The sequence below is a fragment of the Apus apus genome, chromosome 2 (genome assembly GCF_020740795.1).
Source record: "Apus apus isolate bApuApu2 chromosome 2, bApuApu2.pri.cur, whole genome shotgun sequence".
In the NCBI taxonomy this organism is placed as follows: Eukaryota; Metazoa; Chordata; class Aves; order Apodiformes; family Apodidae; genus Apus; species Apus apus.
The window spans coordinates 40,270,821-40,295,028 of NC_067283.1; the positions used below are offsets into that span (position 1 = coordinate 40,270,821).

Genomic DNA, 24,208 nt, shown 5'->3' on the forward strand with positions numbered 1-24,208 from the left:
CTTTTATCTTGCTTCTTTTAAATTTACTCTGCCTTCTGCTTTCAAATTATTGAAGTGCAGTTAAGCTGTTCTGCAATTCCTCATAGTTGTCTATTTCAAATAACACAAAACAAGAAATAATTTCTGCCTTCAAGGAGTATATTTTTTCAGCTATCAAAATCATGAAGAAGAAACATTTTTCTTGATTGCTGTAACTAATTCATTATTATTTTTTTTTCCTACTTACTAGCATACAAATCAGTCTGAAACACTTTTCTGCTGGGTTCCCACTCAAAATCTCAGAACTAGCATTTAGTTGAAACTAAATACAGGAGTAGTTTTGAATGGAGACTCCCAAATTTGCTTTGCATTATGTTAAGTGTAGATGAACACCATTCCATACAGTACCCTGTCAGTATGTTGTTCTGTAAGGGAGTGAGACTCTTTCCAATCCTCCTCATAAACTGTCAATTTACATTCTGAAGCGAAGTATATAACCCATCATACATCATTCTGTCATTGTTTTTTAAGATGTCTGTGGTATAATTTGGATGCCTACACTCACTGTGCATATGCAGTTTCCTAATAAAATCTGAATAGTCTTACATTGGCTTAGATTTGTTGAAAAGTCAAACATTTATTTCAACGTAAATTATTTTTGACAATAATTTCAAATTGATACAGGGGTTAGAATGGTAAGAAAAAAAAAGGAACAAAAAGCTTTAAAAACTGAGTTAATAACATCATCCCTAATTTTCACCTATTTAAAAATAAAACTATAATTTAAACTTCTCATTAAAGTCCTGCAATAGAAAATGTATTGTACAATCCAGTCATAGCCCTCATCAAATTCTCTAATGAAGCCTACCTAATCTGAACATACACTTTATTCACAGTACTGCTACATCCAACAACTCCTGGGTGGCAGTTTTAATTATACTGAATGCAAAGAAATTTAAATGCTGTATTAAGGAACAGAAAAGCTGTATTTACTTTTACATTGAATTCAGGAAAGGCACTCAAAGCAACTGAAGCTTAAAAAGTAATTTTAACCTACACACTTAATAAATCTCTTTAAAAGTGAGCAAATTTGAATGAATATTATTCAAAAGTACTTATAATTAATAACCTGCCTTTTAATAGGAAAAAATATCTGATATTCTTATTCAGTTTTGAGCCTCAATTTTGTATCACAGGCCATGACATTTTTAGGTTCATAATGAACACGTCTTTCAAAATGAGTTTATTTTCCTAGCACACTATTACATTTCCAAACATTTATAGGTGTTAAACGCAAGTTTAATATTTAGACATAGAACAAGATCATTTTTAAATTGCTTCAACATTTATCTTAATTTCAGCTTTTCTGGTTATTACATAAAATAATATTTTTCTCTTAAAACATCTAAGTCTTTGATTATTCTTTAAAATACCTTAAAATCATCACAAGCATCTGTTGTAATAGGAAAATTAAATTCAAACTGTTTTTTCAAGGATTATAAAAAATTACAACCCAGCAAGCAAACCCCCAAAAGTCCAAATTAAAATCAATTACTATTGCTCTGTGCTCTTGTGATCATGTTTTGCCTCCTAATAACTGTTTCCTTTTCATCATGAAGTTTAAGAAAAGAATACTTAATGGTTCAATCCCTTAACTTTGGTATTTGTTTTTAAAGTGAAGAGGTTTTCATTTTGAGGTTTACCTATTCAATACACGTGCAGTTTGAAGTTGGCTAAATGGAAGCAGTGAAACTGGAAATTAGCTGCCAGCCGGATGAACAGGAACTGCCAACCAAATCTCCGTGTTGTACCCATGGTATAACATCTTCAAGGAATCCAAAGAACATCTGTTCATTTCAGGTTCTCAGAGGTCACTGAGTTTTATAATTATCTCCAAGCAATTTTCTCCACATCCTGTTAAGCTGTCTCTAAACAGCTGTGTGTGTTGCCATGCCACTTCGCCATCCCCTCCATTAAGAATTGCTTCCAGCGTAACTTCTGTTGCACCAGAAAAATTGGAATAGGAGCAAAGGTTCTTATCTATTGGAGGAAAAGATAAACAATCCAGTAAGCCACTGCTCCAGACAGCATAGAACGCTAGAATGCATGTTAAAAAGGGTAACTTGTAACCAATGTTTAAAGATCTCAGTTGCATCTTTCAAGCAGCGGCAGAAAAGCCAGCTGCAAATTTTGAGTTACTTGTTTAGTGCTGCTTAGACGATCTAGTCAAGACTGAAGCCACTGCACACAGAAGAATCTGTCATTCCTAGTAAAACACAGAACTATCTTGTATCCACTCTGATCTTGCTAATCCTGCTCTGTTGCCGGCAGGGCTGCGTATATTGATAAAACTGGGTCTTGTAGCAGTTTTCATTACATGCACAGTATTTTTTTGACCTTGCTAAGAATGACTGAGTTGGAAAAGTCAAAATGCATTTGCATTTCATTTTGAGTACTTGAACAGCATTCAAGAACTTTGCTGCATGAGATAATTAATTATTTATATTCCACACTTACCTCCTATCAGATCAATTTCTGCTATTGGAGAGCAAAGTCTCCACTTTATTCTTCCGCTGTGAAATGTCTGACTGCTTGTCCTAACTGAAATGTCATCTATTTTTAGACCGACTGACTTGCACTCAAACTTCCAGCTGATGGAAGCAGAGGATGACCCCTCTTTTCGGGCTAAATAAACCTAAATGGAAAGAAGACACAGTCAGCATGTCAAAAACTGAGATGATCAGCACACATATAATTAACTGTTTTAACAAGGACATAAAACCTTAAGATAACACCACTGCATTCTTTATGAAGCCTCTGAACCTTTAAAATTGTACCTAGTACAATTCTGTATATAATCTCATTCTGAATACTTATGTCTATTCCAGTTAGGTAACTGTACGTGTTCACAGTTGTTCACTAGGGAACACTAATGTATTTCAACATGCTTGGTAAAGTTTAAGCCACAAAAATACCAAAGTTTATCACTTAAAGAATAGCAAACTTCTTTTTTATATATAAATACACAGGCCTACCCATAGTTTCATTTTGATTATTCAGTATTGCTGATGAAGACAACTGTGTAATCAGTATTTTGGATTCTTCACATGTGGCTGCTGGCTGCACACCACTTCTCCTAGGATTTGACATGTCTTGGTTAAAACAAATCATACATGCTAACCATATATAAATCCTATATTAACTTTATTTGAGCTGTTAAGAGATTTGCATAATTTCATGTAGTCCCAATACTGTTCTAAATGTCACCTGACTGAACAGTCAAGCTCAAGTTAACATTCATTAAAGTTACTATGAACCCTTGTAAGAATTCTGGAATAAGTGTCCAGTGATCCTTTCAAGTCTAGCATCTATTATCAGCAATCCAAGATAATGTACAGCACAGATTAAAGAGTCAAAACTGACATGATTATTTCAGAATCCTTCAGTAAGAAAACTCATCAAAATTCTGTCATGTCCAGGCTTCTGATTATCATAGAATCACAGAATTATTCAGGTTGGAAAAGACCCTTGGGATTACTGAGTCCAACCATCATCCCTACTCTACAAAGTTCACCCCTAAACCATATCCACCAGCACCACATCCAAATGACCCTTAAACACATCCAGGGATGGCGACTCTACCACCTTCTCTGGGCAGCCTATTCCAGTGTCTGATCACTCTTTCTGTGATTTTTTTTTTTTCCTACTATCCAGTCTAAACCTCCCCTGTTGCAGCTTGAAGCCATTGCCTCTTGTTCTGTCGCTAGTTACCTGTGAGAAGAGACGAGCACCAACCTCTCTACAATGACCTTTCAGGCAGTTGTAGAGACTGAAGAGGTCTCCCCTCAGCCTCCTCTTCCTCAAACTAAACATTCCCAGCTCCTTCAAGCATTCTTCGTCAGATCATAAGATAGGCCCTTCACCAGCTTCGTTGCCCTCATCTATACTCGCTCCGGCACCTCGAGATCTCTCTTGAATTGAGGTGCCCAAAACTGGATGCAACACTCCAGGTGTGGCCTCACCAGTGCTGAGTACAGGGGGACTATCACCTCTCTGATGACATTTAGGATAACAACTCCTTTCTTTGGCTATGTATCAAAGAGATACATAATCAAAAGCTATTCTCAAAGAAAAAACACAACAACAAATTTTTTTGAAAGAAGTACTGCAGTACTTCTGTACTGTGTGTTTGTTCAAAAGCAAAAGTAAGCAAGCTATTTTTTAAAGATTTACTGCTTTAGCAAGGATTTTATCTATCTGCAGAGAATTTGGTCATCCTTGAAAGATAAGCTGAATTTATTTTCAATTTCTTAAATTATCTGACAATCTTACCTGAAGCTTAACAGTAATATTTACTAACATCAGCTTAATTCTATGGGTACCCAGAGAGGTTTCGATGCCAAACACTGCTAAGGGTTTTCTATTTTATTTGAGTTATACTTTTAACAGTAGATTTTATGCTTTCATTAATTGTTACCCTTACCATTTTCCAATCTGTTTCAACCTTTCTCCAAATAGACTCTGCCTTCCAAACACCTGCTTCCCAGCCAGTGATTTTTTCATTATTATTGGAAACCCGTGTGTAACTGTCTTCTACTATGTTGTAGATGAGGTGAAAGAGTTTAGATGCCTTCTCTTTTCCAGAGGGAATAAAAATAACTTCCTTTCTTTTCTGAAAAAAGCAAAAAATAAGAGCACCTTTATTCCCCAATAAATTTCAGTAACACTACGTTACTTTCAAATATCATGCCATGGTTTCCCAATTCAGTTTTGCTTCCAACTGAAAAAAAAAAAAGTCATTTTTTAATACAGTTCATAGACAAAAGCATTTCTACAAAAGAAAGAGTTTAAACTAGCCCTAAAAGAGACCTGCACCTTTTTCAGAGGGGAGCAGCAATTTTCTTTTTAAGTTTTTCATAGAATTCCTTTTAGAAGTAAGTTATCAACAAAATACTTATATGTGCTCATTTTATGCTAAGAGATTAAAATGTCAGGAATTTGGCTATTTTGAATAGCAAATGTAAATCTGTGATTATCATACACAGGCACTTGTATATAACAGTTTACAAATCAACTTTAAAAAACTTAAGGTGCAAACTTTGTAACTTCACAATATTTTTTCAAAAGATCTGTCATTGTTCTTAGGAGTTCCAGCAAAGTAGAAATTAAATCTTCTAAACTATGGAGAACTAAACTCTTAGTTTCTCAAACAAACAACTCTATGAAACTCATTAATTTCACCTAACTACTTCTATTTAGGATTGTCAGACATCCCACATGACAGGATCATTACAAGACTGATGTAACAAGCAATGGAATAAGTCATACCTTTGCATGTTGGCTCAAGCTAAACATGGCTATGGTTCTGAGAAACTGTATTTTAGCATAAAATACTTAAAAATAAAATCTTGCATTTGGAAATAGTAAAAAACAATGATATGAAAATCAAACTTATTATTTCAGAGATTGTTCCATTTCCACAACCCTAATTGCTCCCACTTTGTTTTATTAACAAAAACAGCTGGCCAAAACCTACTTTCAGGCTTTAACCCATAGTAACTTAATAATACAAATAAACATTTTTAGAAGTTTTGCCAACTGCTTTCAATTGCCCAAAACTTTCTAGTTCTGTCACACTGTAACTAATTAAAAGGAAAAAAAAGGGTTTTATTAACTTGTAAGAAAACACACTTTAGATCAAGGATTGCCAGACATTTTCAGAATCAACAGGCCACCATCAATCCTCAAAAATCACATGTGGACCTCTACTGAATCAATGTCAAAATTGGACCCAATGTTTTTGCAAGTTTCACCGTTTTAACTAAACATATAGGTTATTTACATGAAGTGCTATTCTTCAGCAGATCATAACCACAGAATCTTTAGTTAGCTACCTCCAAGATGACCACCAGTGCAAAAATTAAATACCTCTGGACCAATTTCACCTCTGGCTATTCGCCAAGCCATTGAACCTGATGTCCTTCCACCATATTCTCCAGGTTTAGGTGTTTTAGGAGAAATAAATTCAACAAGCTCCACAATTGTTCTTTCCAAGAGCTCTCTTTTTCTATTTTCTGACAAAGATCGTTGCTTCTGAAAATACATTTAAGGAACAAAATTAAAAATTCAGAAAAATGGTATTTTAATTCTGCTCTAGAGTGACACCAATGGGGAAAAAAAGAATTGTAAAAACCAGACCAAGATTTAAAGTCTAGATTGACTATTAGAAACATAAATCTTATGAAACATGTGCAAATATTAACAAGTTATAACTGCACGTTATTTGACTGCAATACTTTTTCTGTGAATGTTCATACACTACTTGGATTTCTTTTAAAATAAGGTTTGTGCTATGCTTATAATACATTTGGTTGGATGATAAACCGCTTCCATAGAATATTTTATAGCTGTTCCTGATATTACCTGGGGGAAAGAGAAAGCAAGCATAATTTTTGGGTCAAACTTTTCTTCTCTAAGGTGGAATGATTTGGTTAGCAACAGTCTTGGTTTTGTCCAAGCAAAAGATTCAGTTGGTCTCTCAAAGAGTTATTTCACAGTGACTAATTCTATAATAAAAATGCAAATATATTACTATTTTTGCAGATATTATAAAACTAAGAAAAACTCATCACCTACACTTCCAGGTAAATTAATGGAAAAGATAAAGAATCACATAACATGCTTTGTTTGCCCACATGAATAAACTAAGCTTTTTTTTTTTTTTTGTACATAACTTAAAAAAAAATTACATTGGGAGGCTGGGGTTTTGTCTCCATGATTTTCACATTAAATATACAGAGCTGTATATTATTCTTCTACCTTGGTGATCATCCAAGACATGCACACTCGGCTCACTAGAACCTGAAACTTCAGGCCAATCACAGAACCATTCTGGTTGGAAAAGACCTTTAAGATCAAGTCCAATCATAATCTAACTCTACCAACCATTAACTTAATTTGAATATTTATTTGGTAGAGTTATCTCAAAAGCAGTTCTGACACCAGAAAGTTTTGCTATTAGGGATCAGAAATAAGGCATTTGAAGGGCTTTTTTTCCAGACAACAACATGGAACTGGATAAATGAAAGTAGATACAGAGAAATAATGAGAAACAGCTCCAGATGAACAGATTCCAGCTCACAAACACCAGTTCTAATACAGCAAGGGGCAATACACCTCTGTTTGTGTTGATGGATGACAAGCAGTGACTCCAACAGTTCCTCATTAAACACCAGGCCTTCCTGAATCTAACACTTGTCTGGGCACAGTATTAGATTATCCATATGCAGTACTGCAGAACTCCCTCCAGCTCCGAGGAAGTTTGATGTGCCTTACCCTAGATGAACAATACCAATTTATCATTTCCTTCTAGCCACTCTGATGTAGGGAAACCCAGTATCAGGGGTCATCACCACTGAAATTAGTGATGCCACACTGAGAATTTGTTGCCCTTGCTCTGCAGCTGTTGTAACAGTATGAGAAACAAACCTGTCAAAGAAGAGCGCTTCAATACAAAAAGGGGTATTTCAGAAGGGTCTTGGTTTCAGCTGGGATAGAGCCAATTTCTTCTTAGTAGCTAGAATAGTGCCGTGTTTTGGATTTAGTATGGTATTTGGTATGAGAAGAATGTTGATATTGGTATTTCTAGTTGTTGCCAAGAAATCAAGGATGCCATGCTTTGCTAGCGTGTGGGTTCACAAGAAGCTGGAAGGGAGCACAGCTAAAACAGATCCAAATTCCATACTATGCAACATGATGCTCAGCATGTAAAGCTAGGGGAAGAAGGCAGAAGAGGGGAGATGTTCAGAGTGATGGCATTAGTATTTGCAAGTTGAAGCCCTGCTGTCCTGGAGATGGCTGAACACCTGCCTGCCAACGGGAAGTAGTGAATTCATTCCTTGTTTTGGTTTGCTTATGTGCACAGCTTTTGGTTTGTCTATTAAACTGTCTTTATCTCGATCTACAAGGTTTTTTTACATTTACTCTTCTGACTCTCTCCCCTATCCCACCAGAGTAGAGTGAGCAAGGGGCTGTGTGGGGCTTAGCTGCTGTCTGAGGTTAAACCACAACAAGACTGGCCTCTTCTATCTATGATACAAGAAATTATTAAGTTCCTCAACTGTAAAGAGTAAAACAATGCTAATTCTTATCTTCTCACCCTCCCTAGTAGGCTCTTGCATATAAATGCTAGCAGCACATATGCATAATGCTCAGGCTCTGCAAAGATCAACACTGCAAGTGCTGGGAAAACCTGTAACTACACCTCCAACAAATGACATTGTCATCAATAACATTCATGTACTGAAAAGGATGCCATTATCAAGTGTCACAGCTCATATCAAGTGTCACAGCTCATATCAAGTGTCACAGCTCAAACTTCCTGCTTTTGTTTTGTCTTAAGGTAGTGTGCTCTACATACAAGCTCAGGCCCCACCTTTCTTTGGCAGACAGAGGGAATAGGAAGGAAGAGGCATTGTGAACTGCAGCTTTAAAACCAGATCTGTAACATTTGTGAGTTATGCTGTTGATGCTTTCTGAAGGACTGTGTTTTGGGAGATGAATAATCTACAATTAAGTGGATCCACTGCTGGGTAAGCAACAGAAAATATGAGAGTAGGAATTGAATTTCAAACCTTTAAACAGGGAATACTAATTCATCTCATCAATCACCATGAGATGGTCACAATTCAACCTACATCTTAGTTTTCCTTTTAAGAGCTGATCTGGCTGTAGCTATAATCATTCACAATCATCACCAAAATATGGGGCCTGGAGCAAGTAAAAACTAATTTGTCTCCCTGCCCCGCCATCCAATTTCCAATGAAGGTAGTGACAATTCAGGGTTCTCTCCCTACTTTCCATAGGGGTAACATACAATGGACTGAATAGGGCAGTGCCCATACAAAGCAGGTGAAGAAAAACTTCGTAGTCAGGCTGTAATCAATATGTTGCTACAGAGTAACATCAGATGGTTGGTAACCCGCAGGCTGTGCTCACTTAGGAATGCCCTACCCAACTAAAATACACACAGCAGTTCTGACAAGTAAAATAGCATAATGAACAGATTAAAATATCCTTGTCTCTTCCACTTAACAGTGACAGTCACTCAACATCCTTTAAACTGCTGTGTTGTCTCCACTTGGCCACTAAATAGACAGACATGCAGAGAAATAATGATCAGAACTGTTGCTCTTTATGCAGGAAAGCACAATAATGATCTCTTAGATTTCATTTTCACTAACATGACAGCACATGTGATAACACACTGCACACTATGCTTCTTTTTTGTTGTAACTTGGAAGAACTGAGCTTGAAAGATGCAGTGTTTGAGCTGTGCATCAAAAGATACCAAAACGATAATCCCTCCTAGTGGGAAATTGTCTCTTGGAGATTATGGGAAAGAGGAAAGTTAGTGGAGGACTCTGCTTACATTAGTTATCTGCTGAATAGGTTCCAGTGAAGGAAACAGCACAGTAGCTGAAATGGAAGACTTGTGACCAAGCAGCGTAATGGAAACTTGCTATAAAACGTCTTGACAGTTCTAGGGGTGAGCTGCCTTACCCCTCTACTGACCACAGAAGCTGCTGAATATGACATGGAGACTCTCAGGCAGCAAACTTTTAATGGTCCTTTTATTCTCACTGCATTGGATGAAGACATACGTGAGAAAGAAAACTGTTCTTTTAGCAATCTAGTGACAAACTGCCTCTAAATCCCTGAAATCCAGTATCTACTATAATAGGCAAAAGAAGTAAGAGCAGTTACTTAGGCTGATTAAATTTATTACCAATTTAATACATGAAATTAATTAAACATATTCTGAACAGCTAGTAGGGAAAAAAGAAGTGTGTGTGGAGGAGAGGAGTGTGAGTATCATTTAGCTTGCAGAAAAGGAGAGCAAATTGCTCCTCAGAATAAGATACCATCAAAAAGAGTGACAAAGGTCTTCTAGTAGAATCACAAGACAGTATTAATACTGAAAAGCAGTAGGGAAAGTGTGCAGCCTAGAGAAGAAAGGGTTGGAATTTTCCACATGTAGAGAAAGGGAGTCAGGCAAAATACAAGGTCTTTAAAGCGCATGTAACATTTCTTCCCTTTACTTGTTTTTTAATTACATTTTCAATTGAAACATAACAAACACCTTTTCTTCCTGTTTGAAAAGTGTTCATCTCAGCTCATGAGCTGCACAGTCCTATAAAGTAGGTGGGAAAAAAACCCCAAACAACAAACAGGCCACTATACTAAGGTGCAGCACCATCTTTTGGAGATGACAATGCACTTTTTTACTGGAGTTCACTAGACCTGTAAGTGAAACAGAGCATGATCCTATGGTGACACCACTGAAGTGAGAAGGAGCTCAGGCAAGTCAACCCATGAGTCAGTTGCCTATACTTCCCTAATTCCATCAATCTTATCAAAGTAATTTTTCATCTTACCAGTGCCTCATTTCCAAGGTTCTCTCTCCTACAGACAATTGGTGGAGAAATCAGTCTGATGACTGGTTTCTATTGCCAGAAGATTAGAAGAAAGTCCCCTCAAACCAGTTTTGTAGCCAGCAAGGGTTCAATGTTTGAAAACACCATTAAACTCCTGCAATCCTGCACAAAGCACGTGTATTCCTCAACCTTAATTTCTGTTTTGCCTCCTTTCATTTCTCAGTTCTCCACTTTGCTATGTGACTCAAATTTTTCATTACTGATAAAACATTTTAGTCCAGGGTTTGAAATAATGAATCCACACTTAGTGTGTGGCTATAACCCTGAAGCCAGCAGGCCTCCATGAGACATAATCTGTTAATGAAGCAATCAGCTACATACTATCACAGGAACTGAAGTTTCTATGCACAAGAATTAGTCCTGGAAGGAAGTGGGGACAAAATGGAACCTTAAAGGTGGGTACAAGGTTTTCTGGTATTCTAGTATATCAAGTCAAAAAAAGTTCTTCCTGTCCCAGGCAAGGAGTGGAAAAAGGTTAGCAGAAAGAGGCTGAGTGCACTTCAGTTCTGTGATCATGACATGCAGGTGCAAATGACTCTCATTTACTTCGGGGATGCTAGGCATGCACAACATATGTTGGTCTCAGCCAAAGCCTCACTGATGGTATCAATGCTTCTTGAAAGCCTTGGAAACAGCCTGTGAATCACTTCTCCCACCTTCTAGAGCCTGTAAAGTCATGGGAAAAAAACTGGCCTAAAATTGCTAGAACTATACATACTATTGTTTTGAAGTTGATGTGGAAAAAGCTCAACTGCCCCAACTGCCCTCAAGGAGTCCACATCTTATTTCATGTAAGTTCAGCACCATGACTGATTCTTCTGTATTCAGTGTCAAATGAGATCTGTATTTAGCAGCACTTTAGATTCCATAGTGCATGGACATTCCTGTCAGGTTACCGAATGCATTCCTTTGCTCAAGGACTTTGCATTCTGGAAAGACACTTATGTTTCACTTAAAGAAATCCATCTAAGAAAAGCTACATACCTTTCTATTTAGCGTGTTAATTGTTTCACGTAGTGTCGCTTCACTGAGTGCTGTCCTTCTGGAGAGCACTTCTTCATGCTTATAGCTGTATCTCCAGGTGACATCAACAACCTTGACATCAAACATAGCAAGTTAAAGAAAATAAAGCCACCCAACACTGCCATGTATCTTGCTTCATTTAAAGAGTTTAGCTAATCAAAGTGTGTTTTTCTATAACAATTCTGGAAATTGCACTAAGATGGAACACATCACACACTTTCCCAAGGGCAAGTTGTTTTTTTATTAACAACATTACTCCTACCTCATCTTTGGAGACTGCAAATATGTAGGAGAGCTTTTTTCCCCACCCAGTTTCATAGAGAAGAGGTTTATCACAGACATTTTCACAGGGATCACAGTGAAGCCATCTTTTCTGAGATGAAGAATATACTTCAGTCCACACATGATCTATATAAGAAAGGCCAAGAATAAACAATGAATTATAAGGATAGAGCTTCTCTTCTAATAATGCAGAATATTGTAACTTTTCCTAACTTACTAAACAAAGGAACAGGTGAAAGAACATGACTGTTCATTTACATTCAGAAAAGTTACCAGAGCTGTCTCTCTCTGTCTTTGAATCATAGTCCCTTAGATAGAAATAAAGATTGTATCATTCTGAAGTCAATCATCAAACCTTACTTGCAAAACCACATTTCATCTCATCAAGCAGGACAGGAAATTGAATTTATATTGTCTTTGTTAGCTGAACTGCGTAACGTTATATGCTGCCCGATGGCTAATATAATCTGAGAACTACAAAATATATAACCTCACTTTTCATAGGTTTGATTTAACATCAGGATACTCTAGAATACTGATACCTGTAGAGTCCCAGACATATCTAGCTTCAAAACCTACAGCTCTGCAACACAGCGTAAAACAGTTAGCCCACTCGCCACAGCGTCCACATCTGGTTTCCAGAAGTTTTTCGGGATTATTATATCTACAAGAAACAATAAAATAAAACCATAATAATTGAAAATACATTTCACCGTTGAAGATCTTTACATCATGATTGTCTTTGTGATGATTTAAACAGATTTCTGTGACATTCAGTCCACAGAAGATAAGAGGAAATGATTGCCATACTGCACAAAGCAAGTGTGAGCAGAATGCTACTTTTACCTTGACTCACATGACTCTGTCACATGTCTATAGCATGACTTTCTCTTTTCAAAATTGACTTTGACTTCACCTGAAAATAGGGACTTTCTAGGAGGGTCCTTTTAATAGTTAGCAAAAATATTAAAAATATGGATATTTGCTCTTTTGCTATAGGCTCAGTAGAACATGTGTGATTTCTCATCAAAGTGAAGGTTTTTCTTGAAATAACAAAAACATACCTACATACTATGCCAATTTTACCATATTTCATTTAGGAGCTCTACTTTATCAAGTTAACAGTAAAAAACCCCAATAAAATCAGACAAGTATTAAGAACAAGGTTATGTAACAGAAAACAATGTTTTGTTTTTTAAAATCTCTAAACTTATATAGCAATTGCTGGTTCATCAACGATCCCATTATGTTGCTTAAAAAGGCTTCTCTCATCTTTCAACCAACAACTTATCACTTGTTCACAAACACACAAATGCAAAGCTGCTTCTTGAAGGACCAGAAAAGATGACAAAGCAAATGACTGCATGCTCACCTTGGGAATCTATTACAGAACTGACACTGGTTGCAGTAATGATTTTCCACCCGACTGGCATTCCACCTTAGATCATCATTGGTAGGCGACAGATAGTCACTTTTAGGCTCTGTCTGCCCACCACACCTGCTGCAAGGAAGATTATTTACCCAGCGAAAAAAGTCATTCTTAAACCAGTCCAAGAGCTCCAACAACAAGAAGTCCTCTTCATTCACATGTGCACCTGTAGAATTTTCACAACACACAGGTCAAATAGAAAAAGTTTAGCTGAACTATCCAGTATCTATATAAATAACCATCTCTGGGGCTTAATTACTATTTTAGAAGTCTCATTAGAGAAAAAAGCTTAGTATGTTACTTAAGCACACAAGAAAGAAATTCTGAGTTCTCAAGACTGAATAACATCAGACTATATCCAAAGGACAAAAACCTGCACTCCTAAAGACTACAGAGCTTGAGTAAGAAATAGGAATTGCTCAGAAAAACAAGTCAGATATGTAGTGAAGCCTGGTGAAGTTTCTCATGCTCCTCAAATTCTTCCAGGGCTTTGGAAGAAAGTGTCTTAATTCTTATTCTACTCCTAAGTATTATTTTCCTATTCTTAGCTTTTAAACAAGAAATAACAATTGCTTTGATTTCATAATCCCAAAGAACCAGACACTGGCAGAAGTTTAGACAACCAGGTGTAAGTTCAGCAGACCTTCTACAAACATAACTTAGTGTAGAACAGTACATATACCATGTGAACAAAGTTGAGTTTATTTAAAAATTCAGCAAAGAAACACCTTTGTCAGCTTATCCAACCTAGACAGAGGATGTCTTATTTTTCTACTCCAGCCTGTTCCACCACACTATATCACTAGATTCTTCTATCCTGTTTTCCTGTGTTCAGAACTTGTGTTAGAATCTACTCACACAATGTGACTATTGTGTCACCTGGAAATAATCCCACTTCACCTAATTAACAAGTTTTCCAAAAGAGATCCATCCCTTCTGATTATTCTTATAGTCTTTAAATGTACATTCTGTTTCAATGCCCAGAGAGACAGGACTTCCATCTCAGATTCATAACATTCAAACAAGTAAGCCTATTAACTCGACGATTTAGGTGACACTGCAATTGCAGATACTAATATCTGGTTATTTACATACTACAGCCTGCTTGAAGTCACAGTGCAAACAGGTCTGACTAATAAATATGAAGATGCAAAAATAATTTAGAAATGTGCTGTTTAAACAGAGCTGAAGGAAGTTGCACCAAATTTTTGGACTAGCTCCTTTTTCAGGATGGCGAAGAAAAGCTAGGTAAGACGTGTGTTTTACTTATTCAAGCTCAATTCACATCCTCCTCTGAAGCTGAAGTAGTCTTTGGTACCAAAGATTCTGTAGGGACTAACTAACTCTCTTAAACACATGTTGCCAAGACCATGAAGTGCATAAGAAAAGATCCAAAGCAGGAAAACTTGACTTTTAACTGTAGAAAATCCATTGTAAAAAGGTTCCCTAATGCCAAAAGACAGAATGACATATTAGTGTATGGCTCTGTGAGACATCACAAGGTCATGTATAGAAACAGCACTCCCATCAAGTTAGCAGAATTGCTTCATACAAGAATCTTCTATCAAAGATTCTCAGTGAAAAGGGTTTTTTTTTGTTTAAATATGGCATTGTAATAATATTTTAAAAAATATTTCATACAAGTAAAATTTCACTATGTTGCTGAAACAAATCTGTCACTTGAAAATAGAAATACGTCGTTTTCACTTGACAAAGACTTTGTACATTCAAAGTGAATTTGCATTTATGATGAAAATAAATATTTTAGCCACTCATGTCACAAATGTTTATGTCTATGTTTCACTTCTATCTCCAAGAGAATGGCATGTGAACAACCCAATTCATTTAAGCATTAGCAAAAAATGAAATTATTTCTATCAGGTTGTGTCTTGCAAAGGTATCACACAAAATCTCACCATTAATAACACTTTAAAGAGAGAAAAGCATTATTCTGAACTTTTATTCTGAATTTGGAATTGTAGTATGCATGGGAAATCTGCACTCTGATGATTTCAAAACAATGAAGTCAAAGAAGCTCCCTCCTCTTGTTGTGGCTGTTTGTAGTATTGTTTACTACTTATTTGAAAAGAGCTCAAAATTTCTATGTGGAAGCAGTAAAGGACAGAAGAAAAAAGAAATAAAGTAGTAACAAAAGTAAGGAGAGAGAAGAGTAGAAAACCTGAAAATTAGGAACTTAGTTCTAATTTAGAGACAGCATTTGGAACCTACAGACATATGACCAACTCCAGACGCCTAAAGCATAGTAGATACATGCATTATTCAGACATTTTGAAGAATTTTTGTTTCATATACAATATAACTTGGTAGCATTACCTTTGTCCAGTCCTGTAGCTTGTGCTAGCTTTTTCTGAGCCTTTCCTTTCAATTGCTGAAGGGGAATTGAAGCTAGTGCTTTCTGCTGAATAGAAGGATTCTCATACATCAATACAAGATGCTCAAGTTTTGTTTGAAGTGTTTGTAAGATATCCACAGCCTGCAAAAGGATCTTGTGTCACAAGATGATTTATGAACACCCACATCAAGCCAGAAGAACCAAGCTCTCCTATTTTAGTTTAAGTCAGCCATAATTCTATAGTTAAATTATGTATTTCTTTACAAGTGAAATGTTTATTTGTAAATATAGCAATAAAAATTGTATACACTACCAACCAAACTGGAAAGCCAGCCTTTTCATCTTTGAGTATTCTGAATGGTGTCCCGAGTAAAAAGTGTACCAATTCAGGGAGAAAACTGTTTTTAAAGACATCTCTGATGGCAAAGTTTTTTACTTACTTCTCCCCTGCCCCATATCTTTTGGACACCTTTCACCTGAAATCAACAAAAGAACCTGGAATTCATTCCATTTCCTGGACACTGCTGCCCCAGTTCACAGAAGTCTATTATTGATGAATGTTGCTCTTCTATTTCTTACTCATGAACACTGCTTCTCTATTTCTGCTTCATTCTCTCACAGATCAACTTTGACAGATTGAATAGATAGCCCTTTGACTATAACTGAACAGTGTATTTCACTAGAAATTGAATGTAAGAACTATATTTCTTCAGTCAGTTATCCTAAGTGGCACTTAGTGGCAACTGCATTTTGCACCCAGTAAGGTACACCCATGTCTATTAGAATACATAGCTAGTTAACAACAGAAGAGTTAGTAGCTGAGCAAACTACTCACTCCCATTTAAAAGGGGGATAACACAGAAATTGAAATGGGGCTTTAAAACTTTGGGGGGAAGCCTGTGGCACTGTTAAATTACCTTTTCTCTACTGCTAGGTCATGCTTCAGTCTTTAGTCTTAACTACCACCTTTGTTTCATCAAAAATCCCACTTTCCTGAGATCCTAGTGGCAAATGCAACATAATACACAGAATTCTTCAGAGGATAACTTCTTTCAGAGGTAAATTTAAATTAGGAGTGATTATTTTGATGCTGGACAGTACTACAGAACCAGTCCTTACTTTTCATAGCTGCTGAAACAGAACAGAATTGGTTTTGCTCTTCCTGGAGCTCAACAGCTGTAGGTAACTGATTTAACCTCTCAAAACCACCTGTGTTCAGAATGTCTTTAATGCAAGTTGGAAGAACAGAAATAAGGGAAGTTAGGAAGTGCCAATGGTTTATAAATCTTCACATTCTGTCAGCTTCCTGGAAGAGTGTCCAGAGATACTGCTCAGCACAGGAGAAAGTCTCCCACAATATTTGACAATTCAGATCTTCCCACCTGCAAACACCACCAGTGTTACGGCAGCGCATAACTGGTTTCATGGAATCCACTGTATACCAATAAAATCTTATGCACACATCTAGAAGTGTGGTGAGCCTCACTGCAAATCTAACTTTGGATGCCTTTTTCATTCTATAATCACTGTGTCATGAAGGAAGGGATCAGAATCCATCCACCAGAATAATGACTAGCCAGAACTTTTCTATTTGCAAGTCTCAAGAATGCCTTATGATAAAAAACCAAACAAACAGATGAGGCAAAAGAATGATGGGCTAGGTTCCCAGAACTGTGCCATTTAGGAATATTCCTGTGCCGTCTCAAGTAAGCCACTTCTCCCTGTCCTTATCAGGATTCCCCAGAACCACAGGTGAATGCATAGGCAAGAAAAAAAAAAATGCTTGCACCACAAAAAACACTCTAAATCTCTCCAACATCTGAAAGCAGTGTATACAACAGTAATACAACTATGCCTCTGCAGTGTACTCACTGGAAAACAAAACATCTACTGCTGTGTAAGCAAAACGGCCAAGTCATAGCCAGAAGGTTCTCTATGGACCTCCTTTCAATCAATCCAGACTACACAGAGAGCGATCAGAATAATTTCCTGAAGAGATCAGTTGAAATACAGCATTCTAATAGACAGCCAATACTGCATTAACCATGTCTCTAAATTGTATTAAGTTTGGTCCCACCAAATTTTGAGTCTCAAGAAGCATAAAAAAATAAGTTGCATAGAAAATCGATTCACAACTCTGCTGGCAAGCATAAGTCAGGGCAGAAAAACTACAAATGAGAAGGATTAACCTCACAATCCGTTGTCTCAACTTGAAGTCTGCAATGTTTTTCTCACTGCAAGGTCAACATAACTTCTAAAGCCTCAAGGCTTCCAGTACTTATGAGTACTACAGCAAGCCACTCCAGAGGCTTCATAACTACTTCCAATCACTATTGCAGAAGTAGCTGAAACTGTAAAATTCAAGTAGACAAAAAAACAAACCCACCCCAAACAAATTCAGTATATTTTAGAGGCAACAGTTCCTTTCCCAAAGGACATTATGGGTGATGACAGGTCACCGAGTTCTCTTTATGACCAAACGCCATCACTTCAATCTATGCTTTGCCATTTCTCTTCCACTGATCTTGGGTAGGTATCAGGTAGAAATAGTATGTCATTGTTCAGTATCCAACAATATACTGGTAACATCACTTAGAAGACACAAACTCTTTTAAAAAATGTATGAGAAGCAAGGTTTTGGAAGGATTCCTTTTACAACAGTTTTAAGACTGAAGTGACACTTTTCTAGGGGTAAAAACTCTCTTTAGAAAGTTAAACCAGAGCATCCTTCAAACCTTCTATCGAAAAGCATAACTTCATTTTTCAAAGCTGTATGAGGTTGTAAGAGTCTTGTCCCACCAGGTGAAGTAACATCAGATGAAAGGATTCTGCCTCTTTGATTTGATAAAGAAATTCATGTCAACCTCTTGGACAAGGGAAACAGCCTAAATAACGATAGACTTGTCATTGCCTGCCTAAATTTTTCACACAACACTCACATGTGAAAAAATAAAGTCCTCACAGGCTACACAGAGGTTATAATGCACGAACTGAAACACCAACAATTATATACATTATGGTTGTGCTCCTGTTCTTCTGCTGACTCTTAACTAACAAACATGGCATACAGTCCTAGTCTTAACTTCCCACCCTCTCCCTCTCGTTCGCCCTGACCTGGCTGTGGGCTCTATCCAGTCAGGTCTGGAAATGCCCACCTTTGGAGACTACACAGCCTCTCCAAGTAACCAGTCCCAACAGTTAACTCTTCTTCAATCTTTATATTCAAGATTAAGTGTGTCTACAGAGTTTTTAGGTTGTTTACCATTTCAAGAGATCGCACAAGTGATGTTTCTGGTTGCTGACGGGCAGGTGCAGGAACAGAGTCAGCACGTCTTGAAGGAAGGTGTGCATCTGTCTGAGTGCTGGCCACAGTTTCAGAGGATCCTGATCCATGGATTTGATTTGACTCATTCAATCTGCTACTCCTCTCTCCAGCAATTAAGTCTCTGATTCTACGCAGCTGCTCAATCGAAGCTTCCTTAGGGAAAACCAGGTGAGTTTCTCCCTGAAATTTACACACATTAATTCAGCAGTTAATGCAGGTCTAAGCTAGTCAGCAGTTTGCATCTACAGCAAACAGCTGTAACATTTACTGGAAGTTAGCACACTAAGGCTTGGCAGGATTCATCCTTCAGTTAGGTCTTTTCAAGCAGAAGCTATTAGCTCAGGAACTTTCAGTCAGTCTAGAGAAAAAGGGCTCATAACAACATGCTTCTGTTAGTAACTTATTTTACAGAACCACACATGGACAATGCAATTAGTTTGGCAGAGAAAGCAACAACAACAAAAATTAACAGCAAGTGCTCAGTTCTCAGTACAGCAGTGAAATGCTAGGCAACACAGGAGGACAGTCAGTGTTGGGGAAGAAGCCTCTAGAATGGCATCTGCTGGGAATTCTCTTCTGTACTGCTATCTTTTAGGTTTTGTAAGTTTTCAGATACAAAATATTGTTACTGAGACCTGTACCTAGCTTGATTTCTGGGTTACCATTTCTTTACTGTAACATGATTACTGGTAGTATAAGAAAAGATTAGTAATCATGACAGAAGCAAATATCAGTGTACTTAATACGAAGAAATAGGTTACTAGAAACATAAAATATCCCAGAGCATTCGTATTTTCAGAGTTTCAGTTTTCCACCACTGCAGCACTTCTATTTACTAAACTGAGTAATTTGTTTATCTATGGTTACATTAGGTCACCTATCACTGCAGACACAGTGCTTTGCTTTTAACAATTACATTCCCTACAAAACCAAATTCAGTGTATCAACCCAGATGAGTCCTCATTTTTTTTAATTAAAAAGTGAGCTTATTAAGCAGAGACAAAAGAAGAAACAATTTTAGTTATTGCAGCTGAAGAGAAGTTTGTGAGCTCCTGCCTCAAGTGACACAGTAACCTTAAGACTGACCCAACATGCTCTTAAACATGTGATAGAAGTGGGAGAAGCATTTTATAACATGTTTAAAACGACCACTTTATTACTGCTTGAGTGCTTCACTAGCTACACTGACTACCTCTTGCCTAAAACACATCATTAAAAGTAATCTCCTGAGCACCAGCATGAGAATAAAGCCACAGATAACTTATCCTTCTGCGGTCACCATTTCTTTTAGCATACTTTTCTTTTTTTCAATTAAGACAACTATGTTAATTGACTTTACCTGAAGAAAAGGCACATGTCTCATGACAGCTAGACCTAAGTAACATAATGTATGTACCCACACAGAAGCATGGCATCAAACAAACAAATTAAAAGCAAAGCAAGAGCTTTGCACCGTTAAACAACAGCTGGGTTTTCACCCCAGCTCTCCTGTAATTACAAAGGCTGCTTCAAGCTTAACAAGCTTTGGCAGTTTAAGTTCCACCAAGACAAGGACCATTTCAGGACACAAGGCAATTTTTAAAATACATCTTTTTGACTGCAACAGAATCAAGAATCACTCAAGACTATTTTAGGATACAATTTCATAAATGTTTTAAATGGGTAAAAGTCCCATTCTCCCATTACTTCAACAGTCTGTTGCCTTCCACTGCTGTCATAATAACACTAGTTGCACATTGGCCAAAACATGTTTCTTTTGTTTGGGGAGATTCATTTTAATAAGATCAGCTTCCCTTATTTAACTGACTATGGGGCCACACAAGCCCTAATGATGGCAAGAACAAGCAGGAGAAGACCAGAACTTCTTATTTCCTTCCAAACGACTATTTCAATGCACAGTTTTACAGTAACATAGAATCACAGAATGTTAGGTTGGAAAGGACCTGAAGGATCATCTGGTCCAACCTTTCTAGCTAGGAACATGGCTTAGATTAGATGGCCCAGCACCTTGTCCACCTAAATCTTACACTTCCCTGGGGAGATTATTCAAGTGTCTGACTGTTCTCATAGTGAAAACTTTTCTTCTCATGTCCAACTGGAATCTCCCCAGGAGTAACTTGCACCTTGTCTTTTCCATGTGACTCCTTGTAAAAAGGGAGTCTCCATCTTCTTGGCAGCCACCCATTAAGTGCTGGAACATTTCAATAAGGTCTCCTCTAAACTTCCTTTTCTCCAGGCTGCACAAACCCAGTTCTCTCAGCCTTCCCCTGTACAGCAGGTTTCCCAGTCATTTGATCATCTTTGTGGCCCTTCTCTGGACCCTCTCCAGCCTGTCCAGATCTTTTTTGTATAGTAGGGACCAGAAATGAACACAGTATCCCAAGTGTGGTCTGGGAAGCAGTGAGTAGAGCGAGAGATGGCTTCTTTGTCTCTGCTGCTCATGCTCTTGCTGATGCAACCCAGCACCCCACTGGCTTGCTTTGCTGCTGCTGCTGCACACTGTTCACTCATACTGAGCTTGCTGTCCAGCAGGACCCCCCAGGTTCATTTTTACAGAGCTACTCTCCAGACAGGTGGATCCCAGTTTGTGCTGCACTCCTGGGTTATGTTTTCCCAGGTGCAAAACCTTATAGCTGTCCTTGTTGAACTTCATAAGGTTCTTGTTAACCCACTCTTCCAGCCTGTCTAGGCCTTCCTGGAAGGTGGCTCTCCCTTCTGGAGATCATAATGCACCAGTTTTCCTAAAAGGAAGCTGTGGGGGACTGTACTGAAAGTATCGGAGAAGCCCAGGGAGACAACGTCCGCCACTTGCCCTGCGTCAACCAAGCTGGCTACTTTGTTGTAGAAGGTGATCGGGTTTGTCAAGTAAGCTTTGCCCCTGGTCAACGTGTGCAGGCTTTTCCCAATCACATGCTGCATTTGACTTGTGACAGTGCCCAGGAGGATTAACTCCATGACTCTCCCAGGGACTGAATTAAGGCTAATGGGCTATAATTACCTGGGTCCTCCTTTGAACCCTTCTTTTAGATGGGGGTGACGTCAGCCTTCTTCCAGTCATCTGGGACTTCCCCAGTCTCCACGACTTCTCAAAGAATATGGAAACTACTGTCTGATGATGCACCCTGATGTCCACCCAACAGTGAGATGTCACTGCAAGAAGGGGTTTTCACCTCGTTTCTTACCATCTCCTTTGTGCCAGCATGGATATGCATCTTGCCATAAAGCAAATGAGTAGTGTGTCTGCACAGCAGAAAAGCAACCTTATCACAGATCAGCTTAGCTCTAGCTCCACCAGATTTCTGAAGTAGACTCATGGATATTTTCTGTTGGTGATACTTGCAAACAAGCATTGGAAGAAAAATCAAGAAAATAGCAATTGGCTTAAAATCTAGTGCCTTGCAACTGGGAAAAGGAGAAAAAAATAATCAAAATTTCAAGTTTAGTGTGTGAACTGATGAAGACATCAGAAATTACTAAATTGTACTCACCTCTTGAAACCCCATCTCAAACAAACATTCAACTGCTCCTCTGACAGGCAGCAGCCTTGTGGAAAATGCTGGATTTCCAATCCGAATTAATCTATATTTTTCTTCATAAGGATTCCTGAAGAAATTGAAAACTTGAATTATGTTTGCAAAATAAGTAAGCTCTTGAAAACTGGGTAACTGTTCTAAGCAGCAGTAGTCATTCATAAGGAATTTTTAAAAAGCTTTGTTTCCTTCACATCATGAAGAGACAGAACGTCAAACCTTTCTAAAACTTTAACTGAATTCGTGTCCTTTTGCATTTAGCCTTGGGAGTAGCAAAACTGGTTCTAAATTTCAGTTTGCAACTTAAGTTGATAATTATGTGTTCTGTAGCCCTAGCCAGCAGGGGCTTAGCCTGCAGTGACACTTGAAGATAACTGGACATCCACCTCCAGCAGGCAGCGTGCCACCTGAGCTCTGCAGCTTGACGCCGGTGGCTTTAGGCCCACTAGAGATGCTTTGCTAAACCTCCTGGTCCACGGGTTAAACTACTGTGGTCACTTTACTTCTGGAAGGGCCAGCCCTCAGCTCCCCTTTTCCTCTTCCAACTTTTCTAAACCTTCTTCTCTCGCCTCTTTCTTTAAGAGCAGTCAGCCCAGGACCCACTGCCTCCTGTCACACAACACAGGTTCTGTGAGTAGCTGACAAACCAGATAGAGAGGGAGGGGCAGCTCATGCATCTTGAGTTGCTTGAAGACATCAAGGTCAATCATATATGCTGGTGTGTATACACAACCTTTACAGCCACCTTACAAAAACTCAACTACGATTAACTCTTTATACCAATCTCACCGACTCTGGAGAGGCAACAGAAAAACCGAGTTGATGTTTTAGCATTACTTGTGATGCATCCACTAATATTCAGGTGCTTAAAGGTTTGCAGAATCTGGGCTAACACAGGTTTTTATGTTTAAGGCACGAAATAAGCCCTCAAAACAAACCAACCAGCAATAAACAAGGAAAGAAACATTCAAGCCGCTACTGGCTAACGTGAACAATAATCTTATTCTTAAATAACGTCCAAAAAAAAAATATATATAAAAAAAGAAGCGAGATGCTTTTGAACTTGGCTAATTACGTAAGAAAACCGAACCATCTGGACAAACTGCTGCGTGCGAGTGTTTTCCGGCAGACCCCTGCTGGAGGGTCGGGGACCCGGCCGGACCTGCCCGGCCGGACCTGCCCGGCCCACAGGCTCGCCCCGGTTCGGCGGGGCCGAGCCAGCCGTAACGCCCGACCCTGCCCGGCTCCTGCCGCGCCAACGGCGCCCGCCGCCCCCTTCGGCAAAGGCGGGGGCACGGCCCGGCCCCGGGGGCACGGCCCGGCCCCGGGCCCACCCAGCCGCCCGGCCCCACCGCCCGCAGCGGGCGAGGGGCACACCCGCGGCCCGTGCCCCCAGCGGGCCTTGCCGCGGGGCGACCGGCCGCCCCGCGCTCACCCCGCCGCCGGGCCCAGCAGACGCAGCTGCCGCCTCGCCTCGCCTCGCCCCGCTCACCGGAGGATGTTGTCCGCGTAGGTGAGGAGCAGCCGTGAGGCCTCGAGGAAGATCTCCCGCCCGTTCTGGCAGAGCTCGCTCACGGCGGGGGAGGCCGGCGCGGCGGGGACCCCCACGGCAGCCGCCATGGCGCCGCCGCGCATGCGCAGCGCGGCCGGGGAGGGCACGGCCCTGGAACGCCGCGCCCGGGGGCGGCGCGGGAGGGGGCAGGGTGAAAGGCCCGGGGCGGGAGCCCTGGTCATGGAGCCACGGAACATAGGGACCCGTGAGGATCATGCAGCCCGACTCCCTGCTACACG

General features: G+C 39.1%; 2 protein-coding genes across 3 annotated transcripts in view; one reads left to right on the plus strand and one right to left on the minus strand.

Annotated features, from left to right (window-relative positions):
* The window catches only part of CMC1 (C-X9-C motif containing 1), a 957,521-nt gene that overhangs the window by 14,704 nt on the left and 918,609 nt on the right, over positions 1-24,208 (plus strand). The gene's annotated exons all lie outside the window — the stretch shown is intronic.
* Positions 597-24,046, minus strand: NGLY1 (N-glycanase 1). Of its 2 annotated transcripts, XM_051610074.1 has the most exons (12): positions 23,910-24,046; positions 22,376-22,490; positions 18,825-19,067; positions 15,544-15,703; positions 13,153-13,375; positions 12,323-12,444; positions 11,761-11,906; positions 11,460-11,570; positions 5,908-6,072; positions 4,463-4,651; positions 2,497-2,674; positions 597-2,019 (listed from the first exon to the last, which is right to left on the minus strand). In XM_051610074.1, exons 1-12 carry the CDS (start codon positions 24,035-24,037, stop codon positions 1,844-1,846), a joined length of 1,956 nt encoding a protein of 651 aa, XP_051466034.1. In that variant the 5' UTR covers positions 24,038-24,046; the 3' UTR covers positions 597-1,843. The 2 variants fall into 2 exon arrangements, with proteins under 2 accessions (XP_051466034.1, XP_051466035.1); XM_051610075.1 differs by lacking the exons at positions 22,376-22,490; positions 23,910-24,046 and adding an exon at positions 21,886-22,241.